Source organism: Pleurodeles waltl, chromosome 4_2 (genome assembly GCF_031143425.1).
Source record: "Pleurodeles waltl isolate 20211129_DDA chromosome 4_2, aPleWal1.hap1.20221129, whole genome shotgun sequence".
In the NCBI taxonomy this organism is placed as follows: domain Eukaryota; kingdom Metazoa; phylum Chordata; class Amphibia; order Caudata; family Salamandridae; genus Pleurodeles; species Pleurodeles waltl.
The window spans coordinates 345,773,011-345,792,198 of record NC_090443.1 but is presented as its reverse complement, the minus strand read 5'-3'; the positions used below and the strand labels follow the sequence as shown (position 1 = coordinate 345,792,198).

The 19,188-nt window shown below is 40.4% G+C and overlaps 1 protein-coding gene across 2 annotated transcripts in view; it reads right to left on the bottom strand.

Annotated features, from left to right (window-relative positions):
* The window catches only part of LOC138292690 (cytochrome P450 2D15-like), a 389,602-nt gene that overhangs the window by 192,506 nt on the left and 177,908 nt on the right, over positions 1-19,188 (bottom strand). For both annotated transcript variants that reach the window (XM_069231411.1, XM_069231412.1), the window contains exon 4: positions 2,691-2,851. In XM_069231411.1, coding sequence (XP_069087512.1) covers positions 2,691-2,851 — 161 coding nt within the window. The remainder of the gene's footprint in view (positions 1-2,690; positions 2,852-19,188) is intronic.

Below are 19,188 nucleotides of genomic sequence, written 5' to 3'. Positions count from 1 at the left end.
GCCGTGGCTGGGTCCATTGAGTCTAACCGTTCCCACACTTGCTGCGGTGAGGTGAAAAAATGAACTTCATTGCTCGTGGACACCCTTAGTTTGGCTGGAAATAGCATAGGATATTGGATTCCTCGCTCCCGGAGCTCTTTTTCGGCATCAGCAACGGAAGCCCTTTGTATCTGAGTGTCTCTGGTGAAGTCCGGGAAGATCATTATGTGGTGGTCCCCTATTTTAATCTCTCCCCTTAGTCTTGCCTGGGTAAGGATGTTATCCCTGTCCTGAGAGTGGAGCAGTTTGGCGACCACTGGTTGTGGTCTTGCCCCTAGCAGCCGGGGGCCTAGCCGGTACTCTGTGGGCACGCTCAATCGCAAAATATGGAGACAATCCTTCAGTATCCAGTGTTCTAAAAATGTTGTCATATTTGTCGCACCCTGTTCCACTTTTTCTGGAAGACCCACTTGTCTCAGATTACTTCTTCGTGCCCTGTTTTCTGCGTCTTCCGCTTGCGTCTCTAGGGTTTTAATACGAGACATTATTTCGGACATATTCTTTGTTAGCTGTTGACAATCCAGAGCGAGCTGTTCCAGAGACCTTTCGTTCCTGGCGCCTCTGTCCACTAGACGGTGATGGTCATCTCTGAGAAGGGTGAGGTCCACGGCAAACGTATCTATCTTCAACTCCAGGACTTCTCGGGGCACCGTTATAGCCTGAAGTATAGTGTCGAGAGTGGTCTCCTGGGTCAGGTCCCGATTCAAAGTCGCTTGGCCAATCTCACTCTCCTATGGGGGGGTGCCCAATGAGGCTCCCCTATCTGCGCCATCCCGTTTTTTTAACTTGCCCATTATGTTGATCACCACACCTTCGCAGATAGCAAGTGTACCTTCGTGTTTTCTAGCGGTCGTACATGTGCTTACAAGGGGAGGGCGGTGGAGGGTCCCCCGGGTGTAGGCAACGCATTCTGATTGTATGTTTGTGCGTTGTTCGCCCCGGACCACCGCAGCACCGGGCCTCAGCGCTCAAGTCCACCGTTCGGCCCCCAACTTTTTTTTTTGGCCCCATGGTCCACGTGGGTCCCCAGGGGTGATCAGGGTGGGCCCCTCAGTTCTATCTGCCTGCAGCGTTCAGAGTTCTTTTTTGCTTAATGTGGGCTCCCTTTCCCCTTACCTCTCACCAATGTCACCTGTTTCGTGGGGGGGCCCAGCCTCTGTGTTCTCCCCTCTGGATTGGAGCCCCTTCTGTGTTAGTGTCAATTGTAGGCCTTCATCGCAGCAGCCATTGAGTTGTTCTCCAGTTGTTCCTTTGCTTTTCGGCCTCCCACATCCTCCACACTTTTAACCGGCAGCTGCTCACTCTGGTTGCCGGTCGTCCCTGGTACTGACGATGGGAGGAAGATCCCAACGCTGCTGCCACAGCCGCTTTGTCAAGGCTCGGGGGGGCTTCGCACTCAGACCCCCGCGGCGCACTGGGTGACTCCGCACCCAGGCCCGGGCTCCGTCACAGGACTTCTGCACTTCTCCCTGTCTTAGGCACCATTTTGTGCTGTGGACATCCGCCGCGCATTGTCCATTCAGGTTCGCCAGGGCCCCACCAGCCCTCAAACTACTACTTTGTGGTGCCCACTGGATGCGCCTTGCAATCCGTTGCCCTGGTCCGGGTTTCAGCGGCTGGGGGTACAGGATAATCGTAGATGTCCGGAGGCCGCCGGGAGCTCCGCTCTAAGCGTGCTATTCCATCGGCCTCAAGCCACGTCCCCCCAGGAACACTTATTTTGGAACTAATATCACCAGATTTCAAAATTAAATACAAGATTGAAATTAAACTGGTCAATTGACATCTGTGGTCCAAGTAGAAGAAGGTATCTTAGAGCTGAGGAACAGCTTATGTTTCCTTAATTTTGATACCTTAGATCTCCACCCCCACTAAATGTTCTCAATTTTCTGAATCTGAGCGAAGTCTTTCACAGGCATCCTTGATCCACAAAATCTTGGGAAATAGTCCTTTAATTTTAGTTTATATTTATTACACAGAAAATTGTACATTTTATTTTTATTTTGTTTTTTCAAATTTACTCTAGGGTCACAGACATTGGAGAAAATGTTGTCTAGAGAAATAGGCAGATTATCTGGACCCAGTCCTAGATGCAAAAATGTTTCATTCAGCTATAATGTAAAAGGTATGTTATATTTCATTTCACTTACACAATACCGCAGAGAAGATAGTCATAATTCAAGTCATTAGCATGCTCAAGTTTTAGAAGTGACCCCCTTACCTCTCGCCAATTTCACCTGGCCAGACATTCTTGTTTATATTGTCTATAATTTTTCACAATAGGTTGATTTCCTGGGATAATAATCAGTCCATGGAGTTTGTTACAACACACTATGTGACCGAATCATATATATAACATGCAAAAATGGAGATCCAGGAAAACATCATGAGCATTGGGGATTCTTGACTACTGCTCAATGTGTTAGTAGAATATTAGAACAGCAGTTTAATGAAAATTATTTGTTTCTGTAACTTCTATTGCCATATTGTTTGTCTACAGTTACCAATATTGCACATTTATACTCACTGTGTTTGCCAAACATGTTATCACTGAATTAATAAAATAATGGCAATTACAAACTTACAGGATGACTGCAAAACATTTAGTAATGGCTGCGCAAATCAGTGCTCTAACAGTATTATCCACTCACCTGTGTAAGTATTCCAGTGCTTGCCTTTAATATCTCCTCAAATAGTGTCAGCACTTTTAGGAAATTTTTGTCATCATACTCGAAGCGATCCCCAAATACGATGGAGCAGATTACATTGCTCACAGCATTGTTTATCATGAGATGTGGATTAAATGGACGGCCTAGAAAAAGAAAGCACATGAAACAGACTTTATAGGCCTAGAGTAACAAAAGAGCACCTGATCAAGATGTGGACATGAATTTCTGATATGAGCCCTGAAGAAACAACAGCTCTGGGTTCTGAACCAGATGGGACATAGGCATGCAGTCCTTAGCTTGGAAAAGAAGAAACATTGACTTAATTCCCTGGGAATAGGGATAGACAGCCCCAGGCTCCAAACCTTTGGAAGAATGAACAGAGTATCTTTGACTTAGTATCCTTTGCCTCATCAGTATTTGAACTATCGTTTGGCTTATCAGTGGTTGAACTAAAGATGGGTACCAGTTTTAGACAGGCAGGGAAAGTTGCAAATAACCACGACAATCAATAAGACTCAAAGTACAGAAATACTTAGCTATCCAAATTTCAAAAAATATTTTGCATATAAAGGCTAATGGTAAGGAAATGCCTTTTTTGGCATGATCACACCTGTTACACGTATCAGCCATAGGGTGGTCTTCCCTCAAACCTTTTGCATGCTTACCTTCATTGTTGGTGTTCAAATTCTTTTCTGTTGGCTTTAGGACTCTGTGCACTTTACCACTACTAACAAGTACTAAAATGCTTGTGCTCACTCCCCTAAACATGGTTTGATTGGTTTACACCTGATTGGCATATTTCATTACTATTACTTATACATCCCTTGTAGAGTGGTATACCATATAACCATGGCCTGTAAATTAAATGCTACTAGTAGGCCTGCAGCACTTATTGTACCACCCACTCAAGTACCACTATAAAACCTACCCCAGGCCTGCCACTGAAGCCTAAATGCAGTTTTAAGCTGCCATGTCTACTTGGCATTAAAGCACCCTTGCCAAGACTTAAACTCCCCTTATATTACATATAAGGCACCCTGAAGATAGGCCTTAAGTAGCTCATAGGGAGGGTGCTGTGTAAAAAAAAGGTTGGACGTGTACTATAAAGTTTTACATGCCCTGGTAGTGAAAAACGCCTAAATTAATTTTTCACTACTGTGAGCCCTACCTCTCCCATAGAATAACATTGGAGATTCCTTATTGCATTTAATATGCTGTAATTCCCAAATGGGAGCAGGTCGCAATGCATGTTTGGTATCTATGAAATTGTAATGCTAAACCCTCTTTAATGGTAAAGACAGATTTTTCATTACAATGTTGAAAATGCCACTTTTTGAAAGTTGGCATTTTCCTGCCTTTAGCCCTTTGTGCCTGCAGCCAGTCTTGGTCACATGACTGGGTGTAGCTGACAGTTGGACTTTGTGAATTTCTCCCTGACAGCCACACAATAGAGGGATTAGATGTGTCTTAATAGGCCATCTGCTGGCAGGATTGGGGGGTGGAACTGAGCACAGCCCTAAGTGCATCTGAATAGGGTGTGCTCTGCCTTCACCTAAAGGGCCTAACAAACTCACATTGCCATTGCACTGCAGTGATTTGAGAAAGGGCAGGGGAGTCAGGAAATTACATGCGCTTCAAAGAACATTCCTATAAGCTTCTCCTACCCTCCAGAAAAAAGGGCACCAGCGTATAAGACTGGACCTCCAGACCCACTCTTCAGTTCCCTCCTAGACCTGCAGAAGAACCTTCAGAGGGTTAGCTGGTGCTGTGACCTGCCGTGCACTCTGGAAGGCTGTTTCACCAGGAACGACTGCTTTTCTGTCTGGAGCCTCCCTTAAACCATCAGAGGCCAAACCTGCTGTTACGACCTGCATCTTCTCCTGAAAACTGGCTAGTTGGCTGGCCTCCCCTTCAGAGCCACAGGGACAGAAAAGGCTCCCAGCTTGAACCCACATGTGGTCCTAGCCTAAAGGAGTTCTGAACCCCCAAGAGGTTTCCCACCAGTCTTGGACCCTTGGGTGTGGTGCTAAAGGTGCTCAGATAGCCAAATCCCCAAACTGACGACTTGGATTTTGTTTTTTCAAAAACCAGGAGTAGATCGGGACTAACCTGCTCATCTACCCGCCCAAGGTGCATCGCTGGTTGGACTGACTTTGCTGCTTCTCACACTATGTTCTTCTCTACAGCAACAAATCCTTTTCAGCAGTCTTTCACCTTGTGGAACTGTCTTTGTCTACAGCCTTCATCCTGCTAGAGATTTTCGACTTCCATTTCAGAGACTAAGGGCCCGGTTACAACTATGGCGGGCACTGTTCTGCCACTGCGTTTTCAGTGACCCAACTGCCACATCCTCTGCAGTCCGACAGCCTGAATATGAATTGGGTGGTGACACCGCCTCAGGACTTCCGCCACTGCTGACATTACTGCTACAAATTTCAAAATTCTTTGGTCCTCAGGGAGAAGTATAAGCCTACACTTCCACAGCACCTTTTAACTTTCGGTTAGGAAATTATTTGTAACCAAACTTACCATTGTTAAATCAACATACATTACCTTTTATTTTTATTATCCTTGACAATTTTTTTTTTTCAATTGTAAGAAAATATTTAATTTCTAGATCATAAACCTAAGGTGCTCACAAATCGTAACGACGCAGTGCAGTGATAGTAGTGATAATTTAAGTGAAAAAGTGTTTAATACAATATTTACAATAATGTGGTTAAAAACCAAAACAAAACAGTGAGCTTCAAAAGGACCCCTTCATTCCAGGTGTCTTGAAGTCACGTTGTATGCTAAACCACATTTAATAGTCAACGTTTCAACCCTATCAAGAATTAATTAGAGGGTCATCTTCAGGACTAAAGGTTTTTTTGGCGGTAGCACCTAGGTAGAAACAAAGATAGAATTGTTTTCAATATTTTCTCCTTTGGTATAATCTGTTCTTTTTACTTTTTACTTGCGAGTCAAAAGGCATCACTCACCTATATTTATAAGGTTTTTTTCTTTAATTCCAATGATTTCTTCAAGGCAATGAAATGTTTCTAAAAATCTAATAATGTAATAAAATTATATCTCATTCTACTTTCAACTAATATGCAATTTTAATCTTTTTTTTAAACCCAAATTATTTAATTAGTCTTTTTTGTCATCTAGTGACTAATAACTTATATATTAAATTATCTATAATCATCACTTACATGATTTTCACAGTGTTGAATAAAAAATCTAGTCAAGTAAATGTCCACTTGTCATGGCTCAGAATCATAAGTGACCTAGTTTCCTTTTTTGGAGCACTCTGCAACAATACCGAATAAACTCCATATTTAACTTTCAACTTCCTCTATTATTTCTAAAATTTAATTAATCATTTTATTTATACATTTAAATACGAGCACATTGCCTCATTCTAATAAAAAGGGAAAAGATTTTGTATTTTACTTGAAATTTGTCTTTTATAGAATATAGCAAAATATTCCTGCTACAATGTATCAACTTTCCATTACAATAGGAAACTCTTGAGTGGTATATCGAGGTATTTAGTTTAAAATTTACTCCATCCATATCAGACCGACAGCGCTTATACGCTGACGCTCTGTAACAGATTCAAACTCGGTACTGTTAATCAAGAACTACAAAGCATCCAATATCCTATTTATTTATTTATAAACTATAACAAAGTATTCCTGCTACAATGTAACAACTTTCCGTTAGAATAGGAAACTCCGAAGTAATATATCAAAGTACTTAGTTTACAGTTTAATACGTCCATACCAGAACGCTGACGCTCTCTAACAGATTTAAACTCAATAATGTTTCTCAAGAACTAAAAAGTATCCAGTTTCTAACTTACTAATTTATTTCTTTGCTGTGTGTGTCTTAGTACAGTCACCTCTTGTCTAGGCAACCGAGCGCGTCACTGTGTTCGGTTTAAATAAACACCAACCCACGTGACGCGCGTCATTCTCTTTACCCGCGCTTCGGTTTAAAGGGAACAGAGCCTTCCTGTTGTTTATTTTAGATCGGGCACTCAACCTGACGTTCTGGAAATGTAAACTAATCAACATGTTGCTGTTATATCGATTCCCATCAAACCAGAAAGCACAAATTAGAAAAACAGTTGTTTACATAAGGGCACTAATCATATTTAGAATTATTCACAGTTGTAAACCATCAATTTAATATTACCAGTAAAGCATGAAAAATATTCAACTAAAGGACTACAATAAACAAGCTGCATTGTCAATTGTTATCAAAGCATACATTTCTCATTCACCATATTTAGATAAAACTTTGATATATATAGAAAGTCCATGATTCATTCAAAACGATGAAGCTTCTTTCCAGTCCTCTAGATTATTCAGTCCATTATTTATCGTATTGCATTTCTCCATCCAAAATAATTCACTTTGTGACAGAAGTTTACTTTTGTCTCCTCCTCTGGGACTCAAGTGTACTTGTTCTATTACTTGCCATCTGATTTCCTCAACATTATGTTTACATTTTTCAAAATGTTCAACCATCGGGGCTCCAGCTGTTTTGCATTTAATCCGGCTCTTATGCTGCAAAATACTACATTTTATTTTCTGTATCAATTGTCCCACACAAAGCAAATTGCAAGGACACCAAATTGCATACATTACATCCTGTGTACTACAATTCGAAAAATAAGTCAATTTGTAAACAATGTCACCATAACAAAACTCCATTGTATTGGGACTGTGTTTGCATGCTGTGCAACATCCACATTTGTAATGGCCCTGTACCATGGGGAGACGCCAAAGTGTATTACATCCCCCTTTGGGTGTTTGAGGTAAAGCAGCCCTCACTAATGTATCTTTTAAATTTCTTTCTCTCTTAAATGAAAAAAACAGAAGGTATTGTACGGAGAGGTGATCTTTTATTACCCCCCCCAATGGTGTTTGGCGCTGGCGTTCTGGTATGGACGTAGTTTGATATATTACTTCAGAGTTTCGTATTCTAACGGAAAGTTGTTACATTGTAGCAGGAATACTTTGCTATAGTTTATAAATAAATAAATAGGATATTGGATGCTTTGTAGTTCTTGAGTAACATTACAGAGTTTGAATCTGTTACAGAGCATCAGCGTATAAGCGCTGTCGGTCTGATATGGATGTAGTACATTTTAAACTAAATACCTCGATATACCACTCAAGAGTTTCCTATTGTAACAGAAAGTTGTTACTTTGTGGCAGGAATATTTTGCTATATTCTATAAAAGACAAATCTCAAGTAAAATACAAAATCTTTTCCCTTTTTATTAGAATGAGGCAATATGCTCATGTTTAAATGTATAAATAAAATGATTAATAAAATTTTGGAAACAATAGAGGAAGTTGAAAGTTAAATATGGAGTTTTATTCGGTTTTGTTTCAGAGTGCTCCAAAAAAGGAAACTAGGGCACCTATGAATCTGTGCCATGACATTTACATGACTAGATTTTTTATTCAACACTGTGAAAATCATGTGAGTAGGAGATAATTTAATATATTAAGTTATTAGTCACTAGGTGACAAAAAAGACTAATTAAATAATTTGGGTTCAATAAAAGATTAAAATTGCATATTAGTTGAAAGTCGAATGAGATATAATTTTGTTACATTATTAGATTTTTAGAAACATTTCATTGCCTTGAAGAAATCATTGGAATTAAAGAGAAAAACCTTATAAATATAGGTGAGTGATGTCTTTTGACTCGCAAGTAAAAAGTAAAAAGAACAGATTATACCAAAGGAGAAAATATTGAAAACAATTCTATCTTTGTTTCTACCTAGGTGCTACCGCCAAAAAAACTTTTAGTCCTGAAGATGACCCTCTAATTAATTCTTGACAGGGTCGAAACTTGACTATTAAATGTGGTTTAGCATATAATGTGACTTCAAGACACCTGGAATGAAGGGGTCCTTTTTAAGCTCACTGTTTTGTTTTGGTTTTCAACCACATTATTGTAAATATTGTATTAAACACTTTTTCACTTAAATTATCACTAATATCACTGCACTGCGTCGTTACGATTTGTGAGCACCTTAGGTTTATGATCTAGCAATGAAATATTTTCTTACAATTGAAAAAATGTTTTGGTCAAGGATGATAAAAATAAAAGGTAAGGTATATAGATTTAACAATGGTATGTTTGGTTACAAATAATTTCCTAACAGAAAGTTATAAGGTGCTGTGGAAGTGTAGGCTTATACTTCTCCCGGAGGACCAAAGAATTTTGATATTTGATTTAATTACCCAGGTCCAAGGGTTACTTGGGTTTGCCTCATTTGGTAGAGTGACATTACTACTACAGCTGTGGTGGCGGCAGTGGCAGTAGAGGCGGTCCATGGAGGGGGTCCTGACCAGCACCCTGCCTGCCCAATTACAACCTGCCTTTCTGCCGACCTATTCCTGTTGGGGGGCCTGTCATGCAACAATCAGTGGAAAGGCAGGTGAGGAGCCACATTGATGGCTCCAGGGTGATTATGCCCTGCTGTCATGTGAGCTGACGCTCACATTTGTGCCCTCCAATGCCGGCTTGTTTGGTACACTCACTGTGTCACTTGCAAAAAAAACTGCAAAGACACACTGTGCCTGACTAGCTGCCATCTCTGCAGTATGGCCGGCATTGGCTTCAGGCTCTTACTAGAGCCAAAGTGTGCCGCCACCATGACTGCGGTGCCAGCACACCACCAGCCCTGCGGGAAAGTAAGAATACAGCAGTCGGGATGCCGCTGGCTTGGTGGCTTGTTCTCGAGTGCCGTGGGCTGGCAATGTGTCTGCCATAGTCGTAACGGGTCCTAAGTCTGAATATAGAAATTTTCACCATGGCTTCACCCCCAGGTCATCTGCCAACACTCCCTCCTCAGGCACCTCCAGCAGCCTTGCCCTGGTGAACTTTACCTTCGTAGACACTTTTTCTCAGAATTTGTTGTAAATCAGAGTGTAAGCGCTGACTGGGCCCAATCTTCATTTTGTATCTGAACTGCAGCCCATCGCAGTCAGCCATATTTTTCTACTTTGATGCAAATTGATGTCCACGGTTGGCACTTTAATCTTTTAGGCACTAGTTTTAACTAAAAACTTTCTCACAACACCCAAGTTACTGGACTGCTGCTGCTGCTGGTCTTTCAACTCTGCAAGTGCACTGAGTCCTGCCAAACAGGCCTCAGTGCCTGTGCTCTGAAACTTAAAAAGGTATATATTTTCCTGGCTCACTAGTAATCAGCATAAATCAACTTCCTTTTAAGTCCCTCATACCCGGTACTAGCGGTACTCTTAGACTGTAAGTTAAAGTGCCCTTCGTAGACTGTAGCACGAGTGTGGCAAAGCAAAGCATGACTCCAAGTCCATCATTGTCAACTAACAGAGCTGTTTTTATCTTGTTTCTGATTTTGCCTTTCATGGTATTGGCAATATGGCAAAACCCAAACCTTATTTTTTAATATGTATGCCCTCCTAAGCCAGGCTTACTGAGCCCTAAAGGCAGAGTGCATTACATTAAAAGGATGTGCATTAATAACTTACTTGTCCTGACAGTAAAATCTCTGCATTGTTGTTTTTACTGTGGAAAGGTTAGTAGTCTCATTGGCAAGTACATACTTACACGCTGCACACTCAACAATGCTAACTTCTGAATGGGATTGCTAAATATAGTACTTCAAAGTAGCTAAACAATTGCTGCATTAAACCCAGCCTGTTGCTTAAGTCAAATTTAATGTAACTTTTGCACAAATGGCAGCATTAAAAAGTTGACACTTTTTTGCCCAAAGTTTCCAGTGATTGTTTACGGTTGCACAAAAGCTGCTGCCCTCCTGGGGAGAGATGTGAACAACCATCAGAAAAAAAGACATATGATCTGCAGAGGGAAGAGGTGTCAGCTCCTCCTGCTAGGATGGCCAAACAGGGTGTGGGCCCTAAAAGCAAATTTCAAAGGGCATGCTGCTTTTCAAAGGCAAATGGTAGTCAACATGAGAGGGGCTGCTCTTTTGTTCTAGCAGACAGGCTGGGATCTTGGACAGAGGGGGAGAAGCCATTGCCAGACCAGTTTTTTTCCAAGGGATTGTGGCCCCTAGGTAGCCATCCGTCTGGGATAGACTAGGGAGCTCCAAACACCAAGAGAAGGGTTCTGGCATGTTAGGAGTGGTCAGAAAGGTGCATTCTGGGCTAGCCAAATGACATATTACACTGGAAGCTATCACTAGGCAGGAGGGAGCCTGGTAGTCCATTGGCTAGTATTTGTCATATCCCTGAAGGGCCAGACATGGGCATGTGGACCATGACTGAAGAAGGACTGCCCTGCTGTTTCCTGGACCCAGCAAAGAGAGTTTTGCACCAAAGACTGTACTGTGTCTAGGTGGTTCTGAGGAGTGCACTGTGAGTGTAACAGTTATGTATGGCAACAGACTCTGGGCGGAGGGAACTCCAGGCTGCTCCCTAACCAATATAGTGAATGTTCCCAGGGCTGTCCCTACTACTCAAGCACATGACACCAATCTTTCAAGCAGAATTTTGTGGTCAATGTTGACGAAAATTGAAAATAAATCAATTAAGATCAAGACATGTGATCGTCTTTTGTCCCATGCAGTAAATAGTTCTTTTCTCATGTTTACAAATGTGGTTCCCATACAATGACGAGGGTGAAAGGCAGTCTGCCTTTCACCCTCGTCATTGTATGGCCATCATTCAGCAAATCATAGGATGGCAATTGGGGGATAGCTGTGCAAATACTGCCGTATCCACAGCTCGTGCAATACAATCCATGGTCTGAATTTTGTCTGCCATGTAAAATGGGGTTTGATTATTGCTTGTTTTTCTGTTTTGCTGATCTGACCAATGATTAAAAAAGCATTACTGTATTTGCTAACAACGGGAGATAGAAGTGGACGGGATAAGTTAATGACTTCAATATTACAGGTGTCAAATGGTGGTTTTTGATGTTATCCACATACATAAAAACTTCAAATGCAATAATTGAAGGGAAAGGCTTAGGCTTCAGAGTACAGTGTACAACAAGGGGGGAACCTGAGTGAAAAAACACTGATTTTTAGGGTGTTTCAGAAATAAACAGGGCATTAGGAAACAAAGACTTGCTGTGGGAAGAAATCGCAACAGTACAGGACAACTGGGGTGCCAGGACTTCTATACTGTAAGGTCAAGGTAAGGTATGGGTCGAATAGTCATCAGCAGTCCCCCGTTTGAGAGAGGCTTTCATTGATTCATTGTACTTTATGTGGAGATATCCCTTTCTTCCTTTTTGGAATTAGAAACTCAGAAATATCTTTGAATGTGAACCTGCTGTTTTTTCTTGCCGCCTCTTGATTTTATTGGGATTGCTGTTTTTTGTGCAAGAATTCTTGAGCACTGTGTGTTTACTTGATACTGGGCACCCACTTCATGATTTTAATGCTGCATAAGTGTGTCTATTTATAAATATATTTTGATTCATAAATTCGATATGAAAATGAATAGCTTTGTCAAATTCTTTCTCTTTTTGTGACCTGGGGGCCCTACGATACACTTTTGATATTGTTAAAATCATGAAGTACTATCATAATTAATACATGATTGGACATTGTTGAATGTTGGCAATATATTGACAAAGGCCCTTCTAAGGAGTTCAAAACCACAAATAGTTATTTATAGGCTTCCTGAGCATTCAGTAGCCTCTCAGCATAAAAATTTACTTAAGCTATAATAATTAATTTTCTTCTAATATTTCAGTGCTTTACTGATCAGTCAGGAGCATAGACATAATTTCCTCACAGCCTACGAAACCCTGAGTGCAGATAATATGGTCAAGACACTGACCGGCTTGATGGGTATGGCTATTACCATTTAAAAGAGTCCCTACGCCTCTAGAAACTGAACCAGAATGTTAGCCTGTGCATTAATTGATAACATAATCCCACACAGTAAAATCCCCAAGAATAATAAAAACAGCAGGGCTGATCAACAAAGGTGTAGCAAAGTCTGCCAGAAGATCCCCAAACTGTGAGCAATTAGAAGGTATGGCTAATATAGGATACCACCCACTGTAAAGGTCTAGGATTGACTCTTGCACAGTCACTTCTTATGCTAGGGTCATTTCAAGATCAAGATTAGTAGTGCCCTATTTAAGTCCCCGCTCGGCCTTTCTGTTTTGTCTGTCAATGAGTAGTGTGATGAGACATGCTTTCTGACTTTTAACCCCTTTGGTGTGTGTCGGCCAATGGCCAACAGTGAGGAGTCTGTCAGCCATTGGCCAATACTGAGGAGAGTAGCTTTGGGAAATTACTTTCATACTGGCAATGGCCCAGTATATTCCCCAAATTAAAGTTTCCCATAAGTCATGACAAAATTATGCTGTGGAACTGGATATATGACAAGGTGAAGTAATAGTGTCTTTTTTGTCTTTTTTTAGTGTCTTTGGAGAACCAGCACATTCACCACAAAAATTAGGTCACCTTTTGTTTTTTTAAGATGCACACATCTTGCAAATGCACAAACCCACCAACTTGATTTAGAACAATACTTCTGCCTTCTGCATAGGACCGTGTTTTAGAAGGAAAGTTTTAGCTAGTCGGCAGAGATGGCATCTCGCTGGATGACTGCTACCCAGGCTCTAACCCGAGTTATGGAGAACAGCTCTGAGGCACGATCAGATACTGAGACACAATATATGGGGAGGAAAATGGAGCAAAATCTGGAAATTATTTTCCACTCTGCAAAGTTCAATCTGACTGGTTTTCCTGCAAATCTGTGGGACATGATAATGGCAGTTGTGATGCTCCTTCGCAAGCACAGTCTGTGTAGTGGAGGGATAGTAGCAGGGCAGACCAACCCAGAGAGCAGGCATGTGCAGCAGCAAGCACAGACTGAATGCACTCTTGGCAGACCCCCAATTTAGTGCAGCCTCAAATTCCACCATTCACTGGGGATGCTGGATGTAAAGTCAATACAGCAATTGTTTTGCCAATTTACTATTTCCACCTCTTTTTGGATGTTGACTGCCTTGATGGAATTGTGCAGCAACAAATGTGCAAGCAGAACAATTTCTGAGGGAGCATGGAGGCACTCTCTGGCCTCAATTTAGGGCACACTGGTGGACTCCAACTTCACTTGAGGAGCTGAAGACATTTTTGTGTCTTACACTCAAAATGGTATTAATGCAAAAAGCAAGCTTGCAGCCTTACTGGTCTACTTGCATGGTTTGGATAACACCCATCTTCACACCTCACATGAGCAGAGATTGGTTTTGGCAATTGCAGCATATGATAATGATGCTGCAATGCCCCTGGACCATCCAGACCATCACAGGTTTTTCAAAATGCAACCTGTGGTGGAACATTGGTCTGGCAGGTTTCCAGAGATTTATACTCCTAGAAAGAAAATAGCCCTTGATGTGTACTTGACCCTGTACAACGGGAGGTTGCTGTTCAAGCAGAACATTCTAAGCAAAAAAACTTGCTATGGCATAAAGTTGTACATGCTGTGTAAGAACTCTACTAGCTATTTTTACAGCTTGGGAGAGTATACAGGTAAGGACTCCACTCTAAACTCTGTAGATTGCCTTTCCATGTTAGGACTCATAGGAATGGTTGTATGGGGGCTTCTCCAACCACTCCTTCACAAAGGCTATAACATTTATGTGGACAACTTCTATACAGGAGTTGACCTGTTCAGTCAGCTGTACAAAGCTGGTACTGCGGCACGCAGTACAGTTCATTTTTGCTGCAAAGGATTTCCACAGGAGCTTGCTTGTATGATGCTCCAAAACCTCTGCATTGTGTTCCAACAACCTGCTTGCAGTCAAGGTCTCTGGTAAGCATGAGGTGTGCGTGCTCACTACAGTTCATGATGAGCACACTTCCCTTGTCATGATTTGGGGCCAGATGGCTGAAGTTCACAAGCCCACCTGTATACTTGACTAAATCAAGTACGTTGGTGGAGTGGATAGGAATGACCAGGTTTTTCAGCCATACAATGCGAGCCGTAAAATGCACATTTGGTATAAGAAGCTATGTACACACCTGATCCTGATGGTATATTGCTTTTGTAAATCAGCCATCATGAAAAAAAGTTCCAGATGAAAACATTATCACAATGGCATTTTTCCTACATATTTAAAGTATTTCTTTATTTTATCAGTCAGTTTTTTTGTGAAAACCTTGGGAAACCTACACAGGTGACCCCTTATAAAATTCAAAATTTTGAAAACTTAAAAAAAAATGTATAGATTTCCTGGATCATCGATGGGGTTCACACTGGTTTCACTACAAACTGAAGGTAGGTTGAAAGTAGAAAAAATAGGAAAAAATGGCTACCTCTTTAAAAGAATGCCAAAACTGAGGTAAAAATGTGTTTTTTTTATTCAACTCTGCATGTTCCTCAAAGTTGGGAAGATGGTGACTTTAGCGCACAAAACAATTTGTTGATGCCGTTTTTAGGAGAAAAAAACATACACTTTTATCATGAGTGATCCTTTTCTTGTTTTTCCCCAAAATATCATAATTTAGCTATATTTTCTCATCCTTTCCAGGGGGATCCACAACCCTGGGTACCTTTAGAATCCCTGGGATGTTGGAAAAAAAGTTGAAAACTTTTCATGGATACCTAATGTGGACAAAAAAAAACTATGGAGGCCAAAGTGCAAACTAACTCAAATAGACAAATAAGGCTCTGCTGGGGAGGGTGGGATAAGGCCCAGCAGTTAAGTGGTTAACAGTAGTTAGCTCCTGTATCGCATCCCTCACTGTTACTTTCTACACTCTTGGTTCCGTCGGTCCCTTTCATGCCTTGTCTTTTGGTTGTGCTTTTATTAACTTTCTTCGTAGAGACTTACCAGTTTGAGTTCAGCAGTTCCCAAGAGCCCTTGCCGGATTCTTGGTCAGCTCCTGGATCATAATGGCTGCATCCTCAGCTAGAACTAGTAGGTCTTGTTACATTTGTTATTTGCTCTATGTTACTCTGCCTGTTTTGATAACCTACCATCTGTCCTTTGTCTTACAGCTAGTCCAATCTACCTACCCGTGTAACATCAAGACATAGCGGTGCTGTCCCTCTAAACAGACAAACTCAAAGTAGAGTGGGCTTCAATCTTTGATTTCTCTCTCACTCTCTCTCTGTTGTTCTCCCCAGATTAGTGTGTTTGATGGCACATTCTATTATTCACACAGGAAACAGATTCAGGGATGGCAGGGGATTTCAGTGGATTCGCAATTTCAAAAACCTAAGCAGCGCCAGGCCACAAATGTACATGTTTGATAGCCCAATTCACATGATGGCCCAATCATTTAATAGAATTCATGAAGAGCTTGAGGTCTTTCAGCAGGGATTAGTCATTTTGCTTAATGGACTGAATAAATTAAAGCCTAGTTCAGGCAACACTACTATGCCCTCATAATGACATCTCTATGCAAGATTTTTCTAACCCAGAAAAAACATGTAAGTAGTAACATAAGAGCAGAACTAAATCAACTTGTCACTCCTAATTTGGCTTTAGCTCCATCGGAAGGAATTCGGAGGGGATCGTCATAAATATCAAAGTGTCACTGCAGTGTTTGGCAAGACTATAATTATTCCCAGATGGCACAGCCAAAGTTATGTTTGTGATCTTGTATTTTAATAAAGATGCGTTGTTGTGGGAACCCCCCCTTTCATATTGAATCAGAACCACTTGTTGCCTAGCTAAATCCAGTTCATGTCGCAGTTCATTGCTGTTTTTGGTAAGGATCATACAACCCAATCAGCTAAACCAGCTTTTTAACTCTTAAACAAGGCTGTCAAGACCTAGTGAGTTACATCAATGGTTTTCAGCAACTGAGATCTGAAGCTGCTTGGAAGCATGAGGCAGTAGCTGGAACATGAACCTGATGTCAAATACCCTGAAGGCAGTGACAATGCACACCACAGAAAAACCCATGCAGATTGGAGAGTTGCAAAAGACCCTGTCCATAAAAGAGGAGGATCGTGGTAGGAAATCATGACTTTGATGTGTAAAAGTTTTTTCAAGAAAGGACAATGTGAGAGTTTTCCCTCATGTGGAAGAAAATGAGTCAGTTCATCCTTGAATAATGGACCCTGGGTAAGATCTCAGATTAATGAAGTGTCTGTTACAGATCAAACTCATTATTTTTTGCAAGTAATGACATCTCCATCTAAAGGTCCAGTTATGGTCCTTGACCTGGTTGATTCTGAAGTTTCCAAGTGATTTATGAACAATAGGCTTTAAGCAGCCCAAAAGACTCTAACCAAGAAAAAACAAGTAAATTAAACGATTTGAGGAATTTTTGGAACAGCCTCACCTCTAGGCTAGTGTGCGTTGAGACTCTTCTGTTACTCACGGCCACTCAGAATGGTACACATGGAACAGATTCATTTGGACGTAATTGACGCTTTCCAGTTTTGGGCATCACATGGCTTAAGAAACATAACATTCAAATAGATTGTAACAATAAAGAGATATATTTTAATTCATCCTACTGTGATTAACTTTGATTTCTAAAAACAGCAACCAAAAAGATCCAGGGTCTGATTCACAAAGGTAAATTATAATCTTGAATAATTTAAACTTTTGACTAAATTTAGTATGTTTTGTTTATTCACAAAATGTGAGTGTAAGTTACTACTAAAAACAATAAAACAGCAGTAAATCCAGCATGACACATGGCCAACCACTGGCCTTGCAACACCTTCCCATGGAAAATATTAGAGCCAGGGAATTTAAATAAAATCCTTTTTAATAATAAAGTTAAATCAAATTAAACAACTATTATTTAATAGAGTTATGAATAAGTAATTTAATGTTAATAGTATCTAAAAAGAGTCCATATTATGAATTATAAAGTGATATAACCTATTTTGAATTTAAATATACATGTAAAAATATTTATTAAAATAGAACTAAATTAATTTTGCCTTCATTCTATGGGTCACTTTTATTAATCATTAATGCGTATTAAACAAAAAAAATTAGGTGTAAATGTAGTTTTTAAATTAAAAAATGTATTAAAATTTCTGAAAAAATGCTTAATTTACTTTAATATATTTGTGTTAATTAAAGATTCATTTCAAAATTAAGTTGCTAGTGTTGTAGATTTTTTATTTTGCCCTGAACTTCAAATAAATTCATTAGAATAATTTATATTATTATTTAATATAAAACTACTTTCCCATTTATTTTTAAGTTTTTTCAAATTTTCTCTATACTTTACAATGCAGTGTTGCGGGGTGGAGATCTGATCTAAGAAGCTAATCTCACAAGTTCTAATTGCCTGTTTATAATATAATTCTCAATTGTTTGAATTCTTCCTTTCTTTCCTTTCCCCTGTTAATGTAGATATAGCTTATAGAGTCCCTATGAGTGGCTTTGAATACATCCTATCTATCATCAGAAGTAGCTGTCGAACAATGAGCTCAAAAACCTCTCAAAATGGCAACTAACATGCTCCCTAAACTCTTCTAATAGGTAAGACCAATCCAGAGTAATACTTGCCCTTTCCTTTTTATCCTTCCTGACACCAACCTCCTTCTCTGCTATGCCATATTCCCAGAGACCCACTGATGAGTGTCTAACTCCTTTTGTTTTCGCTACTAGAAATCTAAAAGAAAATAACATAACCCAGCAAAATACCTCTACATCCCAGAAGAGAAAGTAATAATTGTTTTCAAACTTCACTAAACTGTAAATCTTCCATTAATTGATTAAGAAACATTAGACATTCTTCAGTGCTAGGCTCAGGATAGTTATACATTAGTTGGGGCATTTCTACAACATGGCTGTCAGACCCCGTTCATGGGTTAGGGAGCAAGTAGAGGCTACAGGGCTATCAACCGTGTTGAGTTCACTTTCTTCTGATGTTCTAGAGACCATCCCACCCACATTTCTGCACACTGGGCTAAGTACAACCCCTTCAGCACTTTACTCTCAGTGGTAGCGATAGCGAGCAGTCACAGGGAGGTAGTGTGGGGTTACCTGAGCTCAGCATTCGATCTATACTAGGCCTGGGCATAGAACTCTGCTCTGCCGGCAGAGTTTGCGAAATTCGGGCACTTCGCGCTACACGGAGTAGCGGGGACTTCTCGAATTCCACACAGCAAGGTAGTGCATCGGAGAATCCAACTTCCTGTTCCTGTCCAGCAAGCTCCTCTCAGTGTTTTGTCCATCTCCTGGTCACATTTCACTTGGATTTCGAGGTGGAAGGATCACTCTCTTTATCTCCTAGAAATACCTTTGGATTTAAGGACTTTGTTTTTGTTGAATCACACAAGTAAGTTAAAAACTATTGTATAAGGGCCCTGTTGTTTATGCTTGGACATGCACCAGTATTTCTTTGTACTTTAGTTAGATTTTAAAACTTTATAGTGGTGGCTGGCCTGGAGTTTTAGTACAGGTCTAGTTCTTTATTTTGCATTTCATTGATTTTTCACCTTTTGTTAAGGAAAATTGTTACACAGCTCAGTACCTTTTCTACATGTTTGTAACATTTGCAATATTATT